The sequence below is a fragment of the Komagataella phaffii genome, chromosome 1 (genome assembly GCF_000027005.1).
Source record: "Komagataella phaffii GS115 chromosome 1, complete sequence".
NCBI classification, from domain to species: Eukaryota; Fungi; Ascomycota; class Pichiomycetes; order Pichiales; family Pichiaceae; genus Komagataella; species Komagataella phaffii.
In genome coordinates, this window is record NC_012963.1 from 627,475 (window position 1) to 648,951 (window position 21,477).

At 41.4% G+C, this 21,477-nt stretch overlaps 10 protein-coding genes across 10 annotated transcripts; 5 read left to right on the forward strand and 5 right to left on the reverse strand.

Annotated features, from left to right (window-relative positions):
- Positions 1-26: 26 nt before the first annotated feature.
- PAS_chr1-1_0044 (ER membrane protein,N-acetylglucosaminyl phosphatidylinositol de-N-acetylase) lies at positions 27-1,028 on the reverse strand (the record flags this gene model as incomplete). The annotated part of the gene is made up of 1 exon (XM_002489638.1): positions 27-1,028. The coding sequence occupies one exon, from the start codon at positions 1,026-1,028 to the stop codon at positions 27-29; it is 1,002 nt and encodes a 333-aa protein (XP_002489683.1).
- A 171-nt stretch (positions 1,029-1,199) lies between these two features.
- Positions 1,200-4,877, reverse strand: PAS_chr1-1_0045 (Largest of six subunits of the RNA polymerase III transcription initiation factor complex (TFIIIC); the record flags this gene model as incomplete). The annotated part of the gene is made up of 1 exon (XM_002489639.1): positions 1,200-4,877. The coding sequence occupies one exon, from the start codon at positions 4,875-4,877 to the stop codon at positions 1,200-1,202; it is 3,678 nt and encodes a 1,225-aa protein (XP_002489684.1).
- Positions 4,878-5,044: 167 nt separating this feature from the next.
- On the reverse strand, positions 5,045-5,902 carry PAS_chr1-1_0046 (Component of the SSU processome, which is required for pre-18S rRNA processing; the record flags this gene model as incomplete). Its single annotated transcript, XM_002489640.1, has 1 exon — positions 5,045-5,902. One exon carries the CDS (start codon positions 5,900-5,902, stop codon positions 5,045-5,047), a length of 858 nt encoding a protein of 285 aa, XP_002489685.1.
- Positions 5,903-6,029: 127 nt separating this feature from the next.
- PAS_chr1-1_0047 (Mitochondrial lysine-tRNA synthetase) lies at positions 6,030-7,652 on the reverse strand (the record flags this gene model as incomplete). The annotated part of the gene is made up of 1 exon (XM_002489641.1): positions 6,030-7,652. The coding sequence occupies one exon, from the start codon at positions 7,650-7,652 to the stop codon at positions 6,030-6,032; it is 1,623 nt and encodes a 540-aa protein (XP_002489686.1).
- Positions 7,653-7,816: 164 nt separating this feature from the next.
- PAS_chr1-1_0048 (GTPase-activating protein) lies at positions 7,817-10,121 on the forward strand (the record flags this gene model as incomplete). Its single annotated transcript, XM_002489642.1, has 2 exons — positions 7,817-7,819; positions 7,890-10,121. The coding sequence occupies 2 exons, from the start codon at positions 7,817-7,819 to the stop codon at positions 10,119-10,121; spliced, it is 2,235 nt and encodes a 744-aa protein (XP_002489687.1).
- A 191-nt stretch (positions 10,122-10,312) lies between these two features.
- On the forward strand, positions 10,313-11,257 carry PAS_chr1-1_0049 (Ribonuclease H2 catalytic subunit, removes RNA primers during Okazaki fragment synthesis; the record flags this gene model as incomplete). The annotated part of the gene is made up of 1 exon (XM_002489643.1): positions 10,313-11,257. The coding sequence occupies one exon, from the start codon at positions 10,313-10,315 to the stop codon at positions 11,255-11,257; it is 945 nt and encodes a 314-aa protein (XP_002489688.1).
- Positions 11,258-11,535: 278 nt separating this feature from the next.
- PAS_chr1-1_0050 (Dihydrolipoamide acetyltransferase component (E2) of pyruvate dehydrogenase complex) lies at positions 11,536-13,018 on the forward strand (the record flags this gene model as incomplete). Its single annotated transcript, XM_002489644.1, has 2 exons — positions 11,536-11,585; positions 11,647-13,018. The coding sequence occupies 2 exons, from the start codon at positions 11,536-11,538 to the stop codon at positions 13,016-13,018; spliced, it is 1,422 nt and encodes a 473-aa protein (XP_002489689.1).
- Positions 13,019-13,507: 489 nt separating this feature from the next.
- Positions 13,508-15,319, forward strand: PAS_chr1-1_0051 (uncharacterized protein; the record flags this gene model as incomplete). The annotated part of the gene is made up of 1 exon (XM_002489645.1): positions 13,508-15,319. The coding sequence occupies one exon, from the start codon at positions 13,508-13,510 to the stop codon at positions 15,317-15,319; it is 1,812 nt and encodes a 603-aa protein (XP_002489690.1).
- A 368-nt stretch (positions 15,320-15,687) lies between these two features.
- PAS_chr1-1_0052 (Hypothetical protein) lies at positions 15,688-16,908 on the forward strand (the record flags this gene model as incomplete). The annotated part of the gene is made up of 1 exon (XM_002489646.1): positions 15,688-16,908. The coding sequence occupies one exon, from the start codon at positions 15,688-15,690 to the stop codon at positions 16,906-16,908; it is 1,221 nt and encodes a 406-aa protein (XP_002489691.1).
- Positions 16,909-17,234: 326 nt separating this feature from the next.
- On the reverse strand, positions 17,235-20,531 carry PAS_chr1-1_0053 (Translation initiation factor eIF4G, subunit of the mRNA cap-binding protein complex (eIF4F); the record flags this gene model as incomplete). Its single annotated transcript, XM_002489647.1, has 1 exon — positions 17,235-20,531. The coding sequence occupies one exon, from the start codon at positions 20,529-20,531 to the stop codon at positions 17,235-17,237; it is 3,297 nt and encodes a 1,098-aa protein (XP_002489692.1).
- Between the last annotated feature and the right edge of the window lie 946 nt (positions 20,532-21,477).

A 21,477-nucleotide genomic window follows, 5' to 3' on the forward strand; every position in this document is an offset into this window, starting at 1 on the left:
TTTCTTTTTTTTTTCCTTTCCCTGTCTTAAAGACGGGTCAACTCATTATAGGATAAGTAGCTGCTAAAAAACATCCATAGCCAGCGAAACCATACCATTTGGGAGTCATGGGCAACATTCATTGAATGCAAAGCAGTAATCAGGGTCGTAATGTCTCCAAAGATAGATAGTCTAGTATCATCTGGAATTGAGTTGTACTGCCTCAAGGTTGAACAAAAGTCAGAAATAACCTTGAGGTCTTTTGTTTCAAGCCATTCAGCCGCAAAGTCCAACCGCTTCTTGAGGATGCCAAAAATTGATAACAGAGTAGCGCTGTACTTTGGGATCATGCCTTGAGTTCTGAGCACAAAGAGGTCAATACTCTGAGTCTCCTGCCTTTTCTTCACAAATTCAACACAACCATGATACAAAGACTTATGATTTGGGTGCTTTGAGACGCCCAAGTCATCGAACGTGATAATTGAGATTTTATGTGCCGCTTTTCCAGTTCTTATCAGATTGAAAAAATCCAGCTTTCTTGGTTGGATAGAGTTTTCTAGTTCTTTAACGATATCTTCAGTTTCCCAGATCTGGTCCATGCTGTCCCTAAACTGAGGCTTATCAAGTATTTGAACGTTTTCCTTGTCAATACCAATGACTTCAGCACTTCTTAATAGCTCATTGTGTCTTGTTTGTCCTAGCCCCTCGGAATTACCGTTGGAGAAGCAAAAAATATGCAACTTGTTGAAATATAGTTCTTTTGCCAGTTCAGTCACAACAGGTGTAAAGAACATCACTTCATCATCAGGATGAGCAATGACCAAGTAGACATCAGTATTTACTAGCCCATTTGCCACTACAGCTTCCGAGTTCAAATTATACCTTGATGTGTTCAGCAATTGATACTGAAGGGCCTGGTGATCGGAGCCAAGAACGCCATGGTAATCGTCCAATTTCAGCAGTGGATTCCTCTCAAAAGAAGGTATTACACTAGAAAGTAGCAACCAAATACCATAAAGAAATATTAGTACCTTGATTGCGGCTAGCATGGTATCAAAATGTGGATGTGGAATACAGGAAAAGGGGATGCTCCAAAAATATATATTAAATATTCATCCGCGTTTTTGAGTTTACTACTAATTCAGCCTATTAATGCAAAACACCTTTATGTCGCACGAAACCCTTACCATAGGGATGATCTAGTTCAACTATTCACTCCCCTAAATTCCAATGTTCCATCTTTCGGTCGCCCAATACCCATTATCCAGGCCTTCCCTGAATATACCTTTTGCTACTAGCCAGTCTAGTATTAGTTTTAGTTCCCTCTTCGTTATGCATGGCCGTAGGGGTTCATGAATGATATCAAGAACCACTCCTGGTCTCTTCTCAACATTACTCACTATACTGCACACCAGGTTAGTCCAGATTTTTGTGTTGATATTACCATTGACCCCAATCCAGAGCATGGAACATGGCACATCTACAGGAACAGGTACATGTCTTGGCTTCATTGCCTCTAGAGATCTGCTTCCTGGTGTTATGATGAAATCAGATTCCAGCTTCTTTCTGTCAATAGTTCTTGATGTATATCCAGTGAAAAGGTTGTCAATGCTATTGTCGACCCTAATAACGTGAATATTTTTCTTGATCATAAACGACAAAATCACAGGGATTGTGTAATCTGGGGTGATCGGAGATAATAACATGCCCTGTTGGTTTTTGAATAAGTTCGATAAAACGTTGACAAACTCAACAGAGTCTTGGAAAAAAGAGTAAGGAAGCTTGGAAGTCATTGAACTTATCACTTTTTCAGACAAAGCGAATTTAACTGGAGCATCTGTCCCTAGGAACACTATCTGTCTATCCTTTTCAAGGGATGTTAAGGCTTCATGTATCATACTTTCTGAATACTTGGAGGTGATATTATTGGCTATTGTACTTGAAAAATCTTCTTTGGGCGTGGCAAATATTGCCTTTAGTGTTGATTTCAATTTTTCTATGCTTGATGATTCATCTTCTACTTGTTTAGATTCAATTTTATCGCCATTCACATCAATAGGAACCCCAAAACTTAGCCCCTTGACAAAATTTTCTCTCTCCACAAATGAAATGCTACTTTTGAAAAAAAACAGAGGGTCTTCAGTCTCAGGGTCTTTCACAAACTCAAACTCATTATAATTCTCTTCAATGTCTTCATACAGGGACGTTATATGTCCAAAAGAAACACCATCAGATTCTCTCCAGAGTTCAACAAAACGCCTCAAATCGTGGTTCAAAACGGTATCCCTAGTTACTCTTCGGTCTTTAATAGCAGATATCAGAATTTTTTTCCAAATATTCGTCATTCTCTGTATAGTCTTAGATCCAACAAGTTTGCGTAACCTATCCCATGATCTTTTTAAAACCTGGGTGCTAGCCTTATCATCAAATAGTTTGGCAATTTTATCCCATAGTGGGAATAATCCGTTTTGAGACAATGACTTGCTGATAATTACCGCACGCAATAGCACAAGGCCGATGTTCTTATCAAGATTGATCAATCTCCTAGTCCTTCTAGCTTGCAGTTCATGTTTTGATTTATTCTCAGTCTCTGATAGCTTCTTTCTTCTCTTAGTCTTTCTAACGAACTTTTCAATCTGATTGCCATTTTCAGGCTCTGCTCTTTTCTTAGATCGAGACACTCTTAGTGGTGGTTCGTTAAGAATCTTGACTCTAGTGGAGTTGTCACTTTCATGACTACGAAGTGCATTAGATTCTGAACTAGTTACAGGTTCAGGTTTGATCTTGGAGGCCCTGTTTCTGATGAACGGAAAGTGAAAAGTTATGTCCTTCTCAGTCACTGACAGGTCTCCTGATGGCATAGAATAACTGACCCGTTCAGCCTGTAGTTTTGCCTTCTCGATAGCTTGAGGAGTGGGTTTATTTTTGAGATCTAACATGAGTAGCTTCCGTTTCCTTCTGCCATTGTTACACTCCATTTCAAAGCTTTCCAGAATAGCCTCGCCTTCTTTGGTTAAAAATTCGAAATCTCTAATAATGGTTCTTCTATCTGAACTAGCGGTTGTGTTGGAAATTCGTTTATCCAGTTGATGCACAAAACTGACATCTAACAATGCAGCTCCGTCACTTTTTCTCAACAAATCAAGAATTCCTTGTCTTCTTCGATACGCAAGCGTTAAAGGATTATCAAACAATCCTAGTATTTTCTCACTAAATGGGGTATTCTTGTTCAAAAGATCAAAATTGATGTTAAAATTTGAAGTTCTTGTCGTTTGTTCGGTAAACTGTTCAGACTCAGGTTCAGGCTCAGTTTCTGGTTCCGCTGTCTCAGACTGACTCAAGGGAGAGGTTTTCGTAACTTTTAAGACGCCCTTTTTTGGCCGCCCTTTTTTCGTTAGAGATGGTACTTCGATCACCGGCGTCGCTGTGTTATCGGTTACAAGACTATAATCTCTTTTTTCTTTTGGAAGTTTGTTGCCTAAGAGGAAGGTTCCTGGGTAGCCTTGCCAGTGCAAGCGTCTCACGCCATCCTTACAAGTGACGATGTCTAGAGCAGAAGATGGATCCTTAAAATGGGCACAGCTAACTTGAGTCAATGTCTTGTCCTTCAATAAATATTCAGGTAAGGAAGAAAATTCATCGCCGTACGGTATGGGGTCCAGATTTTTCATCTTCATTAAATTTGAAGCGGTGTAAAACTTGTTAAACTTCATCTTGCCAGAAAAGTCAATAACACGAACACATTCCAAATCGCCATTCTTGAATCCTTTTCTAAGTTGATTTTCAGTCTTTACAATATATGCAGAAAGCCTTCCCATTATTCTACCAGCGTCTTCACCTACAGCCATTTTATCTAATTGCATGCTTGACAAACCGTTCATACCTGAATTGTGAATAGCTGCACCCATACAGTTGAATATAGAAAAACCTGGCGTGAAATTGGGCATTAATTCTTCTATTTTGGCCTCGGAAAGTTGATTTGACGATCCGGTTATTGGCTCTTCCTCGATAGCTCCCGGTTCACCTTCGTCATCGGGCTCTTCCCCTTCATCGTTATCGGGAACATCCTCAATATCACTCTCTGGAACATTAGAAATCTCCAAATCTTTAACATATTCTACAGCTTTCAAGAGCTGACTTCCAAATCCTGACAAATAAACCTGCTTCAAAGAGCCTTGTTCTAATATTACATCAATGTAGCGATACATCTTAGCTCGCCCCTTGGGGCCTGAAAGTCCTAATTGCTTTGCAATATCGGAAACTCCCCGGATTTGGTTAGGAGCCTGCTTCACCAATGAAACAATATTGGACATCGTATTCAGCTTCTTTTCTTTCAAGTATATTGTGTCATGAGCCCTTAACTTGTTCTTATCATAGAATTTTGAATGAAATATGAAATTGGTCATAGTTTTCCCTTCTCTCAAGGATATCCTTTCTATCAGATTGTAGTCCTTCAAAAATTTGAACCTAGAAGTAAAGCTCTTGAGGTCCTGGCCTGTTTTTTTGGCCAGATCTGTTGATCTGATTCCGTGTTCTCTACTTTGTGCAATCGCATGTAATAGCTCAAATAACAATGGAGTCACAGGGTTTTCAAACTTGGGCATTCCTGTCAGGAACAACCACTCCCTATTTTCGCTTGCTTTGACAATCAATCCTTCCGTGTTCTTGACATCTTTATAAGAGGTTTTGATTAGCAATAACTCATTTTTTTTAAGATAGACTTCGAAATCGTGGTCCTCTATCAGCCATGACCAGCAAATTGACTTGAAGAACTCGTCCAATTCTGGTTGTTTCTGGACTACAATGGTCCATAATTCCTCTAGTGAGGCGCCATTAGAGCCAATGAGACAGAGCTCATTTATGGTATATTCTACTATCTCCTTTGGCGTAGAAACCATTATTTTAAACCAGGTCTTCGTGTAGAAGAAAACATGCTGCTCGCAAGAATCGAACTAATAACGCATTTTGATTGGTGCACGTTCACAATACATCTCTTCTAAGTCTATATATGGAACCCTAAATATACAAGCTGAAATAAACAGCAGCCTTTTTCATATCGCAGTCACTAATCGGCAAGATAGTTTTTCCTGTTGGCTGTTCGGACGAAACGACGTAATTGCCATTCAGTATCCGCATCTTTGTTGTCTAACGTACCGAGTCTCAACTCGAACAGTCGCATTTCAAAACGTGGACCAACTTCGCTGAGCTCAACTCCATCTCTAGTCCTCACGTAAACATGTTGTCTGACGCTGATGAAATCGTCCTTATTTATGAATGAGATCACACGAGGGCTATCTTTCTTGACCCCTGGTGGGAATAAATGCTTTAGGACAGTTTCAACACGTTTACCTAGCTTGCTAGAAAAGTTTTCAAAGATTAAATGTGGATATGCCTCACTTTGGTTACTAGTGTCGTTGATGTCATGCCTCAATACAACGTTGTGGAGGGTAAAAATAGCTGTAGGTCCATGAGGTAAATGGGAGATAGTCAGTGTTGTTGGGACACCTCTGTGCTCATGAAGCACAACAAGATCGTTAACTGCAGATCCTTTGCAGCTTTCCACCAGATTAGGCATCACGTAGTTACCTCTATTTATCCGAACAGAAGTGGGGAACAAAAGCCGTATTTCCTTGCTAAATTGCTGTAACTTACTACTTGGATCCCTTGAAGTGGTAACGACAACTTTAGGATCAATGACTCCGCTGAGTGCACTGTATTCGTCATCGACCTCATCTTGGATTGATTCATCATAAGCAAAATCTTTGTGAAGTTGTGTGTCATCGGCAACCTCCTTTGCAAGGGGTTTACCAGTTGCTAGAGCCTGTTTCAGTTGTTCTCTCCTTTGAGTTTTCTGAGCCTCCTGAAGCTCTAAAGCCTTTCGGAATAAATACTCCCTTCTTTCTCTAGCTTGTCTTCTCAACATCCTGTGGGTATAGATTATTACAGGGGAAGAAAATATTTTTTAGCGATGAGGTAATGGCGAAAAGTGTGCGAGCATGCGAAAAAACCAAAATCACCTTTTGGCTCGCTGGACGCAGTTGAGGCTAATTCTAATGCTTCAAGACATCATTCAATTTTCCAAATGTCAAAACGTTCTCTACTCTGGCACTGTCAGTCAGTAGCATTGTCAATCGGTCTATACCTATTCCCCATCCTCCTGTTGGTGGCATACCCCACTCCATCATGGTGACGTACTTGTAGTCAGGAACTAATGCCTCTTCATCTTGATGCTTCTCCTTGGAACGAGTTTGAAGTTTGAACTTTTCATTCTGGGAGAAAGGATCATTTTCCTCTTCGTAAGCATTGACATACTCATTTCCATTAATGAAAAGTTCAAATCGTCTGGAAATATCGTATTGACGATCACCATATTTAATACTGGTGGATTTGGCTAGAGGTGAAAGAATTGCTGGCTGGTGGTAAATAAACGTTGGTTTGGCACATTGAGGTTCCAAATATTCAGACGATAGAGTATCTAAAAATTGAGCTGGTGACTTCACTTTTGGAAACTCCAAATTTATACTTTTGAAATAGTTTTCAAGTTCTGCAACCCCCAGATTCTCGGGTAGTTTCTTTCCAGTCGCTTCTTCGATGGCAGGAATGAACTCTAACGTTTCGAACTCTTCATGCTGAAGAGCTTTTGCTTGAATATGAGTGAGCTTCAATGATTCAGCATTCAGCAATTCAGTGGATATTGAACGGAAAAGGTCTGTAGTCAAGTTCATTAACTCCTCTAATGAAGTAAAAGTTTGATAAAATTCACAAGTCGAAAACTCAGGATTATGTGTACTGTCAATCCCTTCGTTTCTAAACACTTTTCCAATCTCAAATACTTTATCAAACCCAGATATAATCAGTTTTTTTAGCCACAGCTCCGGTGCAACTCTTAATTGAAGAGGTTCCGGTTGCAACATATCATTCTTAATATGTTCACTGCTGGTTACAAAAGGAGTAGCATTAGCTCCAGTACCAGAATTGGCTATAATTGGGGTGGAAACCTCCACGAATTGTCTGTCTTCTAAAAACTTTCTAATGGTTGATATAATTTTGGATCTTGCCAGGATTATCTCCTGTGATTTTCTATTTACAAGGTAGTCTACCACTCTGAGACTATTAATCTTAGCTGTATCGGTAAGTTTTGGGGGTAACGGGTGTAGTGCTGGAGCTGCTAGTTTGACTCTCTGGTTTGCCTTTAACGACAGTTCACCTACATCTGTCTTTCCTGGGAATCCAATTACCGAGACATGATCTCCAATTCTGAATTCACTGTGAATGTTGGAAAACTCCTCCTTATTCAAATTCAGCATCTTATGATGAATTACCAACTGTAACTTGGTGAAATCTTGGATAATATCCATAAAGATCATTCCTTTACCAGCTCTTCGGATGCTGGAAATCTTTCCACAAACTGAGAACAAAGTGTCAATTTTCTTGCTAGAATTTGGAAACTGATAATATTCAAACTTTTTCCGAAATTCGGGTATTCTAAGCGTCTGGACCCCGTTTCCGTATCGTAGATCGTTCACCAATGGATAGTAAAACTCATGATTCTCCTGTACCCTTGCTTTCCTATTTGCAAATTCAGTTTCTGTTGTAATTGAAATGTAAGATCTGATTCTTATGGAAGGAGTTACAACCAGGGATGTCCGCCTATAAACCAAATTTGCAAACATCTCTAGTTAATCCCAGTATTGTTCTTTCCTTCCCTCCAAATATTGAAGTTTTTTTGGTGTTATTGTTAGTCACATGATACAAAATTCTCCAGTACTTTGATCTACAATCCATCAGACGCCATACAATCATAACCGAAATTCTCCCAAGTGGATCAGAATCTACGATGGTAAGAAATCAAAGAAGCTCAAGAGTTTGCCTGTTCAAGATAAGAGCAACCGTTTACTAACTTTTCTTAGGACCAAGACGCGTTTGAGACCATTGAGGACATTGATGGAGTACGTTTCACTTGGAATGCGTTTCCTAGAACAAAGATAGAGGCGGCAAGATGTTGCGTTCCAATAGCTTGTATTTATACTCCCTTGAAGCAGAGAGAAAATTTGGCAATCATTCAGGAAGACCCTATGATTTGTCGTGCTTGTAAGGCAATTTTCAACCCTTTCGTAACTGTCCAAGCCCAACATTGGATTTGTTCTTTTTGTGCCACGCTAAATGTTCTTTTGCCACATTACCAAAATCAAATACCATATCAAGCATCTGGCGATTGCACAACAATTGAGTATGTTTTATCCAAAAGAGTTTCGTCTCCTCCTGCGTATGTTTATCTCGTCGATACATCGCTAGAAGCTCAAGAATTAGAGTCATTAAAGGAGAGCATTTTGAATTCATTTCAACTTCTTCCAAAATACGCTTTGGTTTCGTTGATAACTTTTGGTCGCAATGTCAATGTGCATGAGCTTGAGGATGGGTTGGCCCATAATTACTATACATTTAACGGCTCCAAAACATACGACCTGACTTCCATTCAAAGATCTCTAGGTCTACTTTCACGAGACCTGAGAAGAAAGGATGCTAGTGAGTCTGTGGGAGGAAGATTTTTGAAGCCGCTGGGAGTCTGCGAATTTTCATTATCAGAGGTGGTCCAAAGTTTGAAACCAGATGTTTGGCCAAAAGGAAAATTTCAACGGAGTCTAAGAGCTACAGGAGCTGCTCTCGATGTAGCTTTACACTTTATGGATACTTGCCTAGGTAAAACAGGAGCACATTTAATGTTGTTTGCAGGAGGCCCTTGTACGTTGGGACCTGGAATTGTCGTTGGCTCAGAATTAAAAGAACCTATAAGATCACATTATGAAATCCAAAATGGGTCTGCTAAACACTATAAGAAATCTCTTAAGCACTATGCTGCATTAGCCAAAAGAGCTACATCGCAATGTCATTCAGTCGATGTGTTCGCAGCTTCATACGACCAAATTGGATTATCAGAAATGGAACTGCTTGTAGATCAAACGGGAGGGGCATTAGTATTAACCGATGCCTTTTCTACAGCTATATTTAAGCAATCTTTTCAAAGATTTTTGCAGCTACCAATGGGAATAAATGGTACATTGGAGGTGAAAACTAGCTTCGATTTAAAAATCAATGGGCTTGTTGGCCATGCCATTTCGTTGGAAAGAAAGGCCAAGAATGTCAGTGATACGGAAATTGGAAGGGGTAAAACTGATGCTTGGAAGCTATGCAATTTGTTACCTCAGTCATCTTTTGGAATTTACTTTGAAATGCCAGCAACAAACTCTTCTCAAACAACTACAAAACCTAGATCGTTGATACAGTTTATTACATATTACCAGGAAATCGGCGGAACATTGCGGTTAAAGGTGACAACACTGGCCAAGCCAATACTACAACAGTCTCAGGAATCTCTAATTGCAGAGTATTTTGACCAAGAAGCAGCCGTTGTCTTGATATCTAGGCAAATGATCGATAAGATGGTGAAGGACAACAGCACTGAAGTTATCAGAGAGTTAGATAAGATCTTGGTGGAGTTGTGCAAAAAATTTGGCAGCTATCAAAAGAATGATCTTCAATCGTTCCGTTTGGGTGCTAAATTCTCTTTATTCCCCCAGTTTTTGTACCATTTGAGAAGATCTCAGTTCATGCAAGTGTTTAATAATTCACCCGACGAAACAACATTTTACCGTCATTCCATTCTCACAGAAGACACATTCAACTCTTTGATTATGATTCAGCCAACGTTGACAGCATATGAGATCAATCAAGAGCCTCAGCCAATCTTTCTAGATTCAATGTCAATCACCGCTGATAGAATACTTCTTTTAGACACATTTTTCCAGATCGTCATTTACCATGGCGAGACTATTGTCCAATGGAGGGAAGCTAAATACCAAGAACAGGAGGAGTTTGCTTACTTGAAAGATTTCTTCCAATTGCCAAGAGAGGATGCAGCAGATTTGTTGATAGACAGGTTTCCTTTGCCCAGGTTTATCGACTGTGACGCAGGCGGATCTCAAGCTCGTTTCTTGCTGTCAAAAGTCAACCCTACCACAAGTTACAAAGACAACCAGATGGCATCCGCCAGTCAAAGTGGAGGGGCTATCGTCGGTTCTGATGATGTCAGTCTTCAATCCTTCATGGAACATGTTCAAATGGTTGTCGTAAAGAGTGTTTAGGAATTCTGATGTGAGATTGCTACTTAATAGTCCTTGCAACTCTGGACATAATTAATAAAATTACTATAGAACGGTAGCCGTATAGGTCAGCCCGCCGGCAGAGTATTTTATACCCCAACGGACGGAGTTGTCTCGTTCCCTCCATTCTGAACCTTTGCAGGGAAGACAAAAAACGCGCTTGTGGAAAATATATGACACGGATTGAAAATAGAGTATGTGATTCCTCACCTATGACAACTACATTTATTCCCCCCTCTGTCCCAGAAATTTCAACGTATCGTACAACTACGTATGTGAGTGAGATTCCTGAGTCTGTTCTAAAAAACCCTGAAAAGCCATGCTGTCTCGGAGTCGATGAGGCCGGAAGAGGTCCTGTGGTTGGCCCTATGGTATACGGGGTAAGCTATTGTTTGGAAGAATATGAACCACGATTGAAAGACTTTGGGTTTGCCGATTCTAAAACACTTACTGAACAGAAAAGAAGTGAATTATTAGAGAGTTTATGCAACGGAGATCATGAGCTTAGAAAGAACGTAGGCTGGGCAACAACATCCATTTCTGCCTGCGATATTTCCAGTGCAATGCTAAAGCCACATAATATAGGCAATTACAACTTGAATGAGCAGGCTCATGATGTCACCATGGAACTGATAGATAAAGTCATCCAAAAAGGTGTCAATTTACGGCACGTCTACGTAGATACTGTCGGACCTCCAGCATCATACCAAAAGAAACTGCAACAAAGGTTTCCCGCACTGCTGATCACCGTATCTAAAAAAGCAGATGCCATCTATCCATGTGTTTCAAGTGCTTCAGTTTGCGCCAAGGTCACTAGAGACGTCTGTTTGAGAACCTCAAATGGGGAGGAGAACCTATTAGATTGTGGGTCTGGATATCCCTCGGACCCAAATACTAAGAAATGGCTAGCCCAGTCTATACATCCATTGTTTGGCTGGAGTCGTGATGTCAGGTTTTCGTGGCAGACGGCCAAAGATTGTCTTGAGAGACACAACTCAATCAAAGTTGTGTTTGGCGAAGAGGAGCCTACCCCGGTTAATTTCGGTGATCTGGGGTTGAGCAAACAGAAGACCGACTTTAAGGATTTAGAAATCAGTACCAGTTGGTGGGGACATTAATTGGTGGAGGAGAGCCAATATTCTCAACTGTTCGTAGGACCATAACCCCCCACTCGCACCAGAAATACTCATTGGCGCTGACAACTAGTTTGAGCCGCTTCAATTGCGGCAAGTCCCCAGTTTTGTTTGGTACTCCCCTCTCGCCTCGCGTGTTTTTGTTCCTCCGAATTGTGCATCACCCTGTCACATCCGTACACCATCGGAACACTCTGCTCCTCCTCCTTTCTCCTCTTAATTGAACGTATATCTAATTACCCTAATAACAAGTGTCTTCAACAATGTCAGCGTTAACAGCATTGAGAGTGACCCGTCCCCTGTTGCGTTTTCCGTAAGTTCATTGCAGCTTCTTTCTTTGTCAAAAATGGCAATTTTACTAACTAGACTTCCAGTGCAGCAAGAGTCTCGTTAAACTTGTTTGCTCGTGGGTATGCTTCCAAATCATGGCCCGAACATACTGTCATTGACATGCCTGCTTTGTCGCCAACTATGACGCAGGGTAATATTGTCAAATGGCACAAAGCTGTAGGTGACCAATTGGAACCTGGTGAATCCATTGCCGAGGTTGAGACTGATAAAGCTTCGATGGATTTCGAATTCCAAGAGGATGGTTACTTGGCTAAAATCTTACTTGGAGACGGAACTCAAGAAATTCCTGTTGGAAAGCCAATTGCTGTTTATGTCGAAGACAAGGCTGATGTTGAAGCCTTCGAAAGTTTCACTATTGAAGACGCTGGTGCCCCAGCTGCTGCTGCTGCCCTAGCTAAGGAAGAACCAAAGGAAGAGCCAAAAGAGGCTGCCACACCAGCTCCTTCGAGTGAAGAATCTAAATCTGAGGCCAAACCTTCGTCTTCCAAACAACCTAGACCTGCTGGCAGCAGAATTATCGCTTCCCCTTTGGCTAAGACTATCGCCTTAGAAAAGGGTATCTCCCTCAAGGAAATTACTGGTACCGGACCCAATGGACGAATTGTAGCTAAGGATGTTGAATCCTACAAGCCCAAGTCTACTGCTGCTCCCGCTGCCCCTGTTTCCTCTCCAGCTCCCTCCACAGCCACTGCTGCTTACCAGGATATTCCACTTACAAACATGAGAAAGGTTATTTCCAAGCGTTTGACAGAGTCTAAGCAATCCGCCCCTAACTACATCATTTCCTCTTCTATTTCAGTATCCAAACTGTTGAAATTGAGAGCATCCTTGAACGCTTCTTCTAATGACCGCTACAAAATTTCTGTTAATGATTTACTGATCAAGGCTATTGCTGTTGCCTGTAAGAGAGTTCCTGAGGCCAATGCCTATTATTTGGAGCAGGAAGGAGTTATCCGCCAGTTTGAGAACGTTGATGTTTCTGTTGCCGTTGCCACTCCAACGGGGTTAATTACGCCAATTGTTTTCAATGCTGATTCCAAGGGACTCGAGACTATTTCCAAGACTGTGAAGGATCTTGGTAAACGTGCAAAGGAGAACAAGTTGAAGCCTGAAGAATTTCAAGGAGGAACTATCACTATCTCCAACCTTGGAATGAACCCATCCGTTTCCTTCTTTACCTCAATCCTCAACCCACCACAGAGTGCTATTATTGCCATTGGTACGACTGAGAAGAAGGCTGTTCCTGACAAGGGAAGTCCTCATGGATTTGTGTTTGACGATGTTATCCAAATTACAGGAACCTTTGATCACCGTACCGTAGACGGAGCCAAGGGTGGTGAGTGGGTGCGCGCCCTGAAACAGATTGTTGAGAACCCCTTGGAGCTCCTTTTATAATAAGATGATAGATATGTATAGACGCGTAATTTGAGAAAGAGCAAACGAAAGGGCAAAGAGGACGATGCTTTTGTCGTGAATATATGCTGTCTACGATAGTACGGGTTGAGGAGGCACCTAGTGGCTTGTCCACGTGTGGTTTCGTCCTTGACCAATTTTCAAATGGATTGAATGTGCGTGGCTTTACCAATCGCGAACGGATAACTTGCAAACTTACTTTACTGGTCTCGACCCTCCCTCCGTCTAGGTCACCCTTCTAGCCCCCAAATGTGTAACAAGATATTCGATTATTGCATACATTATCCAAAGTCCTTGCATCGCGACCCCCCACACCTTCAGAGGAAAGGGCAGCAAACTTTTCCTTATCGACATATCCAAAACTACCCCCTTTACCCATCCATTAAGACTCAAGAATACAGCTGCTCACTGCAAGAACTCCCTATAGAGTATTTTTGAGCCCACGAAGATACTTCGAATCTCCTTCATTTGATGGTGATGCTACATCTCAATAGAAAACGTGTTAGACGCCTCAACAAGGTTCCTTCCGGATCCACTGTCCCCAATACCAAAAGTTTCACTCGAAACGACGATTCAGATGCAATAATACTGTCGGATAGTGATGATCACGACTTGTTGAATCCTTTCTCAGACTATTCTCAGATTGCAGACCACAATGATTCCAATATTTTTGGCGATGAACGGATGCTCCAAGAAGATGGTATGCTTCATGATTTGCTATTCCCTCAGGAACAGAAGAAAAACCGAACATATTCCTTGCCTCAGCTGCCTCATTGCAAGTTGTCGTACACTCCGACCAAACCTAATATAACCGAGCTCGTAATCAAAGAGAAAATCAAAAGTGTTTTGCCCGAAAAAATTCCACATCTCTCAAAACAGTCGGAAGATTTGCTAAATTACACCTTTGATTCTGATACCCAACTTAATGGTGTCCGAAAGCTCTCTATTGATTCGGGGCATGCTCAGAACCCAAAAAAACGTACGTTCTCTAATGTGAGCCAATCCTCGCGGAATGCTATTGTTATTGACGTTGAATCCTCTGATGGTGAAACGGAAGACGAATGTGATGATAAAAATGGTCATTATATTGTCAAGCCGAACAGCTTTTTTGCCAACAATAGATTTCTTATCAAAAAGCAGATTGGTCAGGGGACCTTTGGAAAGGTTGTCAGCGCTTATGACTACAAGTTAAAACAGACTGTGGCCATTAAGATCATCAAAGCAGTACCCAAGTACAGAGAGGCGGCTAAGGTGGAACTTAGGGTGTTGTCTACACTTCGCAAATATGATCCCAATAATAATAACCACTGCATCCAGATCAAGGAGTGTTTTGATTTTCGAAATCACATCTGTATTGTAACAGATTTGTTGCGCATCTCACTCTATGATTTCATGAAAAGTAATCAGATGCTGCCTTTTCCAGGATCGCATGTACAGGCGATATGCAGACAACTCCTAAGGTCAGTTGCTTACCTTCATGATTTAAATTTAATTCATACCGACCTCAAACCGGAAAATATCCTACTTTTGGACGATTCATACCATCGTAAGAGCCTTTCAGAGTCTCATTTGATAGCCAACAACCCCAACTTGTCCAGGTTTTCGTACGAAAAGCAACATGTCAAAATCTTACAGGATCCCTCTATCGAGATCATTGATTTTGGGTCAGCGGTGTTCGAGGATGAATTTCACCCCAATATGGTTTCAACCAGGCATTATAGAGCTCCAGAGATCGTGTTAGGTTTGGGATGGTCGTTTCCTTGCGATATGTGGTCTGTCGGTTGTTTATTGGTGGAACTAGTAACTGGTGACGTTTTTTTCAACAGTCATGAGGATAGGGAGCATTTGGCATTAATGGAGAAGGTATTCCAAAAGCCTGTAGATTCCTTTATGTGTCATAAATACCTGCAACAATATCTCCGTGATAGCAGCAAAAAACCTGGTTCCCAATTAATACACTCCAACCACAAGGTCAATTTTCCCAATTCAGAAAGTTCAACCAAGTCGATCAATATGGTCAGAAATGCGAAACCTATGGAACAGACGATCATAGAAAAGGTTCCAGTGATTTCGCAATTAGACATGACCAAGTCCTTGGCTTCAAACTTTGAGATTTATGACATTAATGATGAAGATCTGAGGGATCAGTATACCTTTTGGTACAGTTTCATAGATTTAGTCTCTAAACTGCTTCAGTTCAACCCACAGGATCGAATTTCAGCCAAGCAGGCCTTGGAACATGAATGGTTCAAACTAGGAGTTTTGGATGACGGAACCTTATAACAGCTGTTGAGCGGCCTTTTGGTAGGATATTGTAAGGACACAATCACTGTTTTTGGGAAGGGTATTTTCTTCTTTGATTTAGTAAGTTTTCAGAGACATATTTTTGTTCAAAGTCTCTCTTTAATTTTTTTTTTTTTTTTTTGTATATGAATGGATACGTACTACATTGATATTGTTGTACTCCTCAAGTTCATGCAGGTATACAATACAACATTGATTTGGTTTTGTGGGATGTGGATAGTTTAGAAGGGAAATCACATACCGAAACTCGAAGCTTATAAAGGCTTCTCTTCCCCTTCAGAATTTTATTCCTCATTCGTCTTTTTATTTCTAGTTGTGTCACCTTGATTGAGTGAGTAAAAAACAGAATGTTATTTAAGGACAAGATCCAACCCAAAGGCGATTTTGATGAAATACCAGGTTACTATCCAGGGAAAGCTGTGAACGGCCATAGGAAGCTGTTCAAGAGGGACCATATGGGAAGAATGGGAATCTTGCCGTCTTTGTTCTTGGGTCTCATTTCCCTTTTTTTTGATATCCAGACACTGGAAACCTTGATCTTAGTGATCTGGTTGTTAGGGCTTTGGATGCCCTTTTTTGTACACATGCTGATTATTCTAACTTTGCAACATTACTCAATGGTCGTTAAGGAGATCCTTTTTTTCCCAGTTCTATTGTTCACTTTTCTATACAACAGGATGGCTAAAAGGCTTAACAGACGGATATACTTCAAACGAAAAGAAATCGCTAGTGAGTATCATATGAATGACCCAGATCTGGCCCGTTTCGTCGAGCTGGACTTTTACGAAGAGCTAGATAGCCAAGTTTTAAAGGAACTCTTTTGGAACAACCAAATGATAGGGGTCTCCTCAGATTTTCGACGTTTAAAATACCCTCATGAATTAAAGCGAACTTCTCTAGAGGTCAAGAAAATGTGCTCTGAGGACATACCTTTGAAAAATTCGTCAGAACTAAACATTAAGGCAAAAAGAAAGTCTAAAAGAAGGGAATCTGAGAAAGAGAATCTTGGTGCCAATGATCCAAGATACAAAATTCGAATAGCCAATGACGTCACACCCAAAAGATCCTCATCTCCCTTGAGAATTAGAAGGAACCTTTCTACTCTGATAAACAGAGAAAACCTGACATCGAATGAGGTCAATTCTGATAGCTCAGTTGAGTCTATCGACTCGACTATATCGGTTCTAGGAACTTCGTCGCCAACCAGGTCTAAATCCTTTAATTGGAGAAAAGTCACCGATCATGTACCCACTCCAGGAAGAACCCCTGGAAGGTGGAAAACATACTCAGGATCTCCTAGAAAAAGAGATCTTTTCCAAAATTCAGTGAAAGGTTCTTCAAAGTTTCCCTCAAAACAACAGGAAATAAACTCATACAAGAAATTATTAACCAATGGAGTGAGATTAACAACAGGAACCGCTGGTGCCAAAATTGGCTCGGAAGCTAGTTCAATTTTAAAGCAATCAGCTTCCTCACTTGTGAATGGAGGAACAGAGATGGTCGCTGGGCTAGGATCCCATGCTGTCAAACTCACTGCTTCTAGTGTGAGTTCACTAGTAAAACCCTGAGGTTTGACAACAATATGCTGCCTTCCTACGGCTCATGTAATACAAATTTTAACTTAACAACAGACTATACATTAATTATCAATAAGCCCTCAATCACGGGATATAGAAAAAATATTATAGCAGCATTGGACATGCACAATAAGGTAAAAATACAGTTGATAATAACCAGAAAATAATGCAATTTTGTTCACTTCTAAGTTTAAGCTTGTTCTACCTCAACAGGTTTCTTCGGTTTAAGGCTTTTCTATCCTCTCTTGAGATTAAGAAAGTTTGATAGCCGTTCCTGGCTCTTCAGAGCCTTGGCCCTAGAAACCAGTTTGCTCACCTTAAACTTCCTGTTCCTCTTCTTGCTCTCGCTCTTCCTCTCGTTCTTCCTCTTGCTCTTGCCCTTGCACATTTTCGTCAGCTTGGGCTATTTCTCCCACATTGTCGTCCTCAGGTGCTTCGGCCTCTCCGTTTTGGAGATCCTTGGAATGCTTGTTTTCTTCTTGTTCGTGGCCATGTTCATGATCATGATCGTGATCCTCTAATGCAGCAAAAATGTTGGAAGGAGCGGGCCTAGATTCAGATTTTTTTGAATATTCTCTTGATTGAGGTTCGTTCAGAGACGTTGAGCTGTCGCCAGAGTGGTTTAGAGCAGTTCTACTACCACTGGAAGTGATAGGAACACTGGTAAAATCACTGTTTGATTGCTTTGAAGCTTGACGGGATGACTTGCCCCTGGAAAAACTGTTGACAGGCCCCAGAGATTTGTCAGAGTTTCTAACATAGCCTGCATTTCTAATATCATTAGGTGAAACCACTGAACTTCCCCAAGATGACTTTTGACGAGAGTTAGGTTTGGAGTCGTTGTAACGTCCTCTACGAGAATGCCTGTCTCTTTCTTTTTCTCTCTCCTCCTCTGATCTCTTGATCTCAGCCTCTAAGTGAATCTCTTGAATGGTCTTTGGACCAGCGTTCTCTTCTGTTGTAGCCCAGCCATTTCTTCTTAGATCCATCAAATCCATGAGCATAAATCTTATTCTTGAAGGAATCTTGTTAGCGTCAACAATGGCCTTGATGTTGGCAAAGGCGAGATCAAGAACCCTTCTAATCTTAGGTTCACTGGACATCTCCATTCTATAACCTACAGCTTCCAATAATTGAACCAGGTTCTCCATAGTATCTTCTGATGGATTGTCTGTTTCTTTGGACTGACCAAGGACACAGTGGAAAATGACATTGTCTGATAATAAGTTCAACTGGTACAATTGACCAATGAACTTAACCAGACCAAGACCTCTACGTTTAGCAGCAGCTTGTTTGTAATATTCGTCAGACATCAGTTCTGGCTCTAGAGGTGAACCATCCTCGTTGGTTGGTAGCTGGTCAATCCATCCTTTCTGATATTCGGTTTGACATCTATTAATCAACACTCTTCTCACCAAATCACCACCGGTGAAAGTATTTCCCTTCTCATTAGTTTCCTTGATCTCAGGTGGGGTGTCCTTGCACATTTTGGCGCATAATTTAGCGTACATAGAAGACCAGTAGGGTTCGTCACAAGCCTTTGCAAATATAGACTCAATAACTTGTTTCAAAGTCTTCACGTCATCTTCCCATTGAGCTTGCTTGGTCAAAGCAATTATATCGTTTGAGATATCATCAAAGAATTCCAACGTCAACTTATTCAAAAGGGATTTAGTTTTCCTTTTGATGTCTTCTTCTGATACTATTATAGATCCGTCTGGAGCAGTCTTGACTTCAGCCTCCTTATTTCTTAACGAACGAGGTACCCACTTGCTTGCAGCTCTATTAGGCAATTCAGCAGGCACGGCTGGTTCAGCAGGTTCTTCTTCATTGGAGTACTTTGGACCCCTCCTAGATTGGCTCTTTTGAGATTTATTCTTTTTCTTGGAACCTTGCTTGGAGTTGTTTCTAGATCCAAAATCATTTCTGAAATTAGAACCCATATTTCTACCAGAACCTTTGAAATTGCTGGTAGACATGCTCTTGGAAAAATTGTCTCTTCTGGTGTTGACAGGGATCACAACCTTAGAACCGACATCGTTGATGAAATCTTCATCAATATGGAAGTTGAAGGTGGCGAATTGGATCAAGAAACCCGGATCATATTTGATGGTTTTCAGACCACTTAAACTTTCGTCTGGACCATGGAAATCACCTGAGTACTCATGCTTGAATGGGTTTGAAATGGCGGGAGCCTTTCTGATTCTGTCCAAGAACTTTGAAAGGGGCAATCCAGGTGCTGGAGCTGGAGACACTTCTTCTGTGACAGAAGAAACAGTCTCAGATGTTTCAGGAGTTTGTTCCTGAACTTCCTCAGGTTCTTGGGTTTCTTGAATTTCTTGAGGTGCTTGAGCTTCCAAAGGCTTTGCGGTTTCCTGCGTTTCCTGAGTTTCCTGAGTTTCCTGGGTTCCTTGAGGTTCTTCAAATTCTTGCGATTGTTCTGTATCTTTAACTCCTTGAATTTGGGAAAGTGTCTGGTGATCGTTAGACTCCTCTTCTGGAAGAGAAAACTTTTTATTTGACTCCTCGGTGGATTTAATGTCATTCAAAGCTTCCTTAGGTTGTTTCAAAGACTCCTCCTTGGATTCTTGAACCTCTTTAGCTGAGACTTCAGATGGTTTTACATCGTTAGCCGGCTCCTGTGCAGACTCAACCTGTTCAGGCTTGGATGCAACTTCTGGGGTTACCTCAACTTTGGGTTTGAGCTCCTCAATTGGTGTGGATTCTGATTTGATCGTTGCAACTGTTGAAGGTTCTTCAACCTCAGGTACTGTTTTTGTCTCTGGTTTAGCCTCCGATACTGGTTTGGGCTCTAGTTTAATCTCAACCTTTGGCTTTGGCTCTAATTTGACCTCAACTTTTGGTTTTGGCTCTAACTTAACCTCAACTTTTGGCTTTGTCTCGGGCTGTACAGCAGACTTAGGCTTAGACTCCACAGACTCCTTTTTATCATCTGTTTTACCTTCAGCCTTGGCAGCAGCTGCAGCCTTCTTTTTAGCAGCTAAAGCCTGAACCATCTGCTTGAATGCATCTCTAGTCTTGCCAGCGTCTTCAGATCCAGCCGCGGCCTTAGTCGGTGATGCAACAGTTGGAGCAATGGAAGCAGCAGGACTAGTGACAGCAGAAGGAGGAATAGAGGTAGACTTAACATGAGGAGAGGCATTGGATGAACTGGAACTCGTTTGCCCAGCAGGAACCAAATTTATAGGTTCTCCAGAAGGGGTACGCAGACTTACTGGCACATGAGTCTTTTGTGGAGAGGCGAATGCTGGAGAAGGAGACACTGGGTAGCTTGGAGGCACGCCCGGGGCACCTGCACCATATGGAGTACCTGGAACCATAGTATTATAAGGAACCAAGTATACATTCTGGTTGAAATTGCCACCAGCATTCGGATACGGCATAGGGTAGCCCATCTGATTGTAATACATTTGTTGCTGTTGCTGATGCTGCATGTAACCCTGGGCGCCTCCATTATTGCCCCCATGATTAGTATGATTCTTATGAGGATTATAATTAGCACGGTGTTGCTGTGGATAATGCGGCACAGAAGCTGGGGAATTGGAGCCACCAGAACCATTATCTGGAGCTGTATCCACGTTCTTATTGGACATTGGCAGCAGAGAATTGAAAGTTATTTGCCTTCTTTGCTTTATGTGAAACCCGGATCCCTTTCTTTCTTTCTTTTTAGGAGAAAAAAAAATTTACCGTGTTTGAACTTTTCTGTTTCTTCTTTGGTCCTTTTACTTGAGCCTACTTTGAGTCACTGGACCAATAGGAAGAAATCAACTAAGTAAAGATATGTGTTCTTTGGTGATTAGAATACACACGTTAAGTACAAAGAGGAGATTAAGTGGAAACTTGATTTTTTTTTCTTCGACCTGACGATTCTTTTCGATCCAGTGAGCGAACCGGCGAGCGAGGGAAATGTGAAGTGTGCATGTCAGGCACCATGCTACCAAATTTGGTTTAACTCATAGTTTCAGAGAAAAATAATCTAACTAGTTTGCCGCGACCACCATACAATATTTAGGAGGAGGGCCGTCACTATGAGGACAAAGAGGTAGACGACCAGTTTTATTTTAAAAGATTCACGTGCTAGGAGGAAAATGTGGGTTAGTAGGGACCTCTCGGTGAAACGTCTATAATGTGCTGGATACTTACTGAAACATTGGATTTCTATGAGCTCAAGGGTTTTCTCCTGAGGTATTTTTGAACATGCATCGATCTCTTCTCGACAGCGATCTCTGGTGCACAGCTGGCAGATATTGGCGTTATTGAGGCTGCTAGGCGCGTCTTCCTGGAGTGTCAATTCCAGAACTTGCGACTCATCTCCACACTGGCATCTGCAGTAAGTTTGGTATCCCGCCGACACCACTGAAAGTACTGCAATTAGTCCCAATATCCGTACCTTCATCGGTGGTGTTTCTGGGGAAGATCAGAGGAATGAAACCTGGACTTTTTGGTGTTGGGATTTTTGGCACTCACCTCACCTCTGTAATTGTAATTCTTGCGCGAATCATTTCCTGTAGACTCTCTCCTATCTCTGAAGGCGAATCT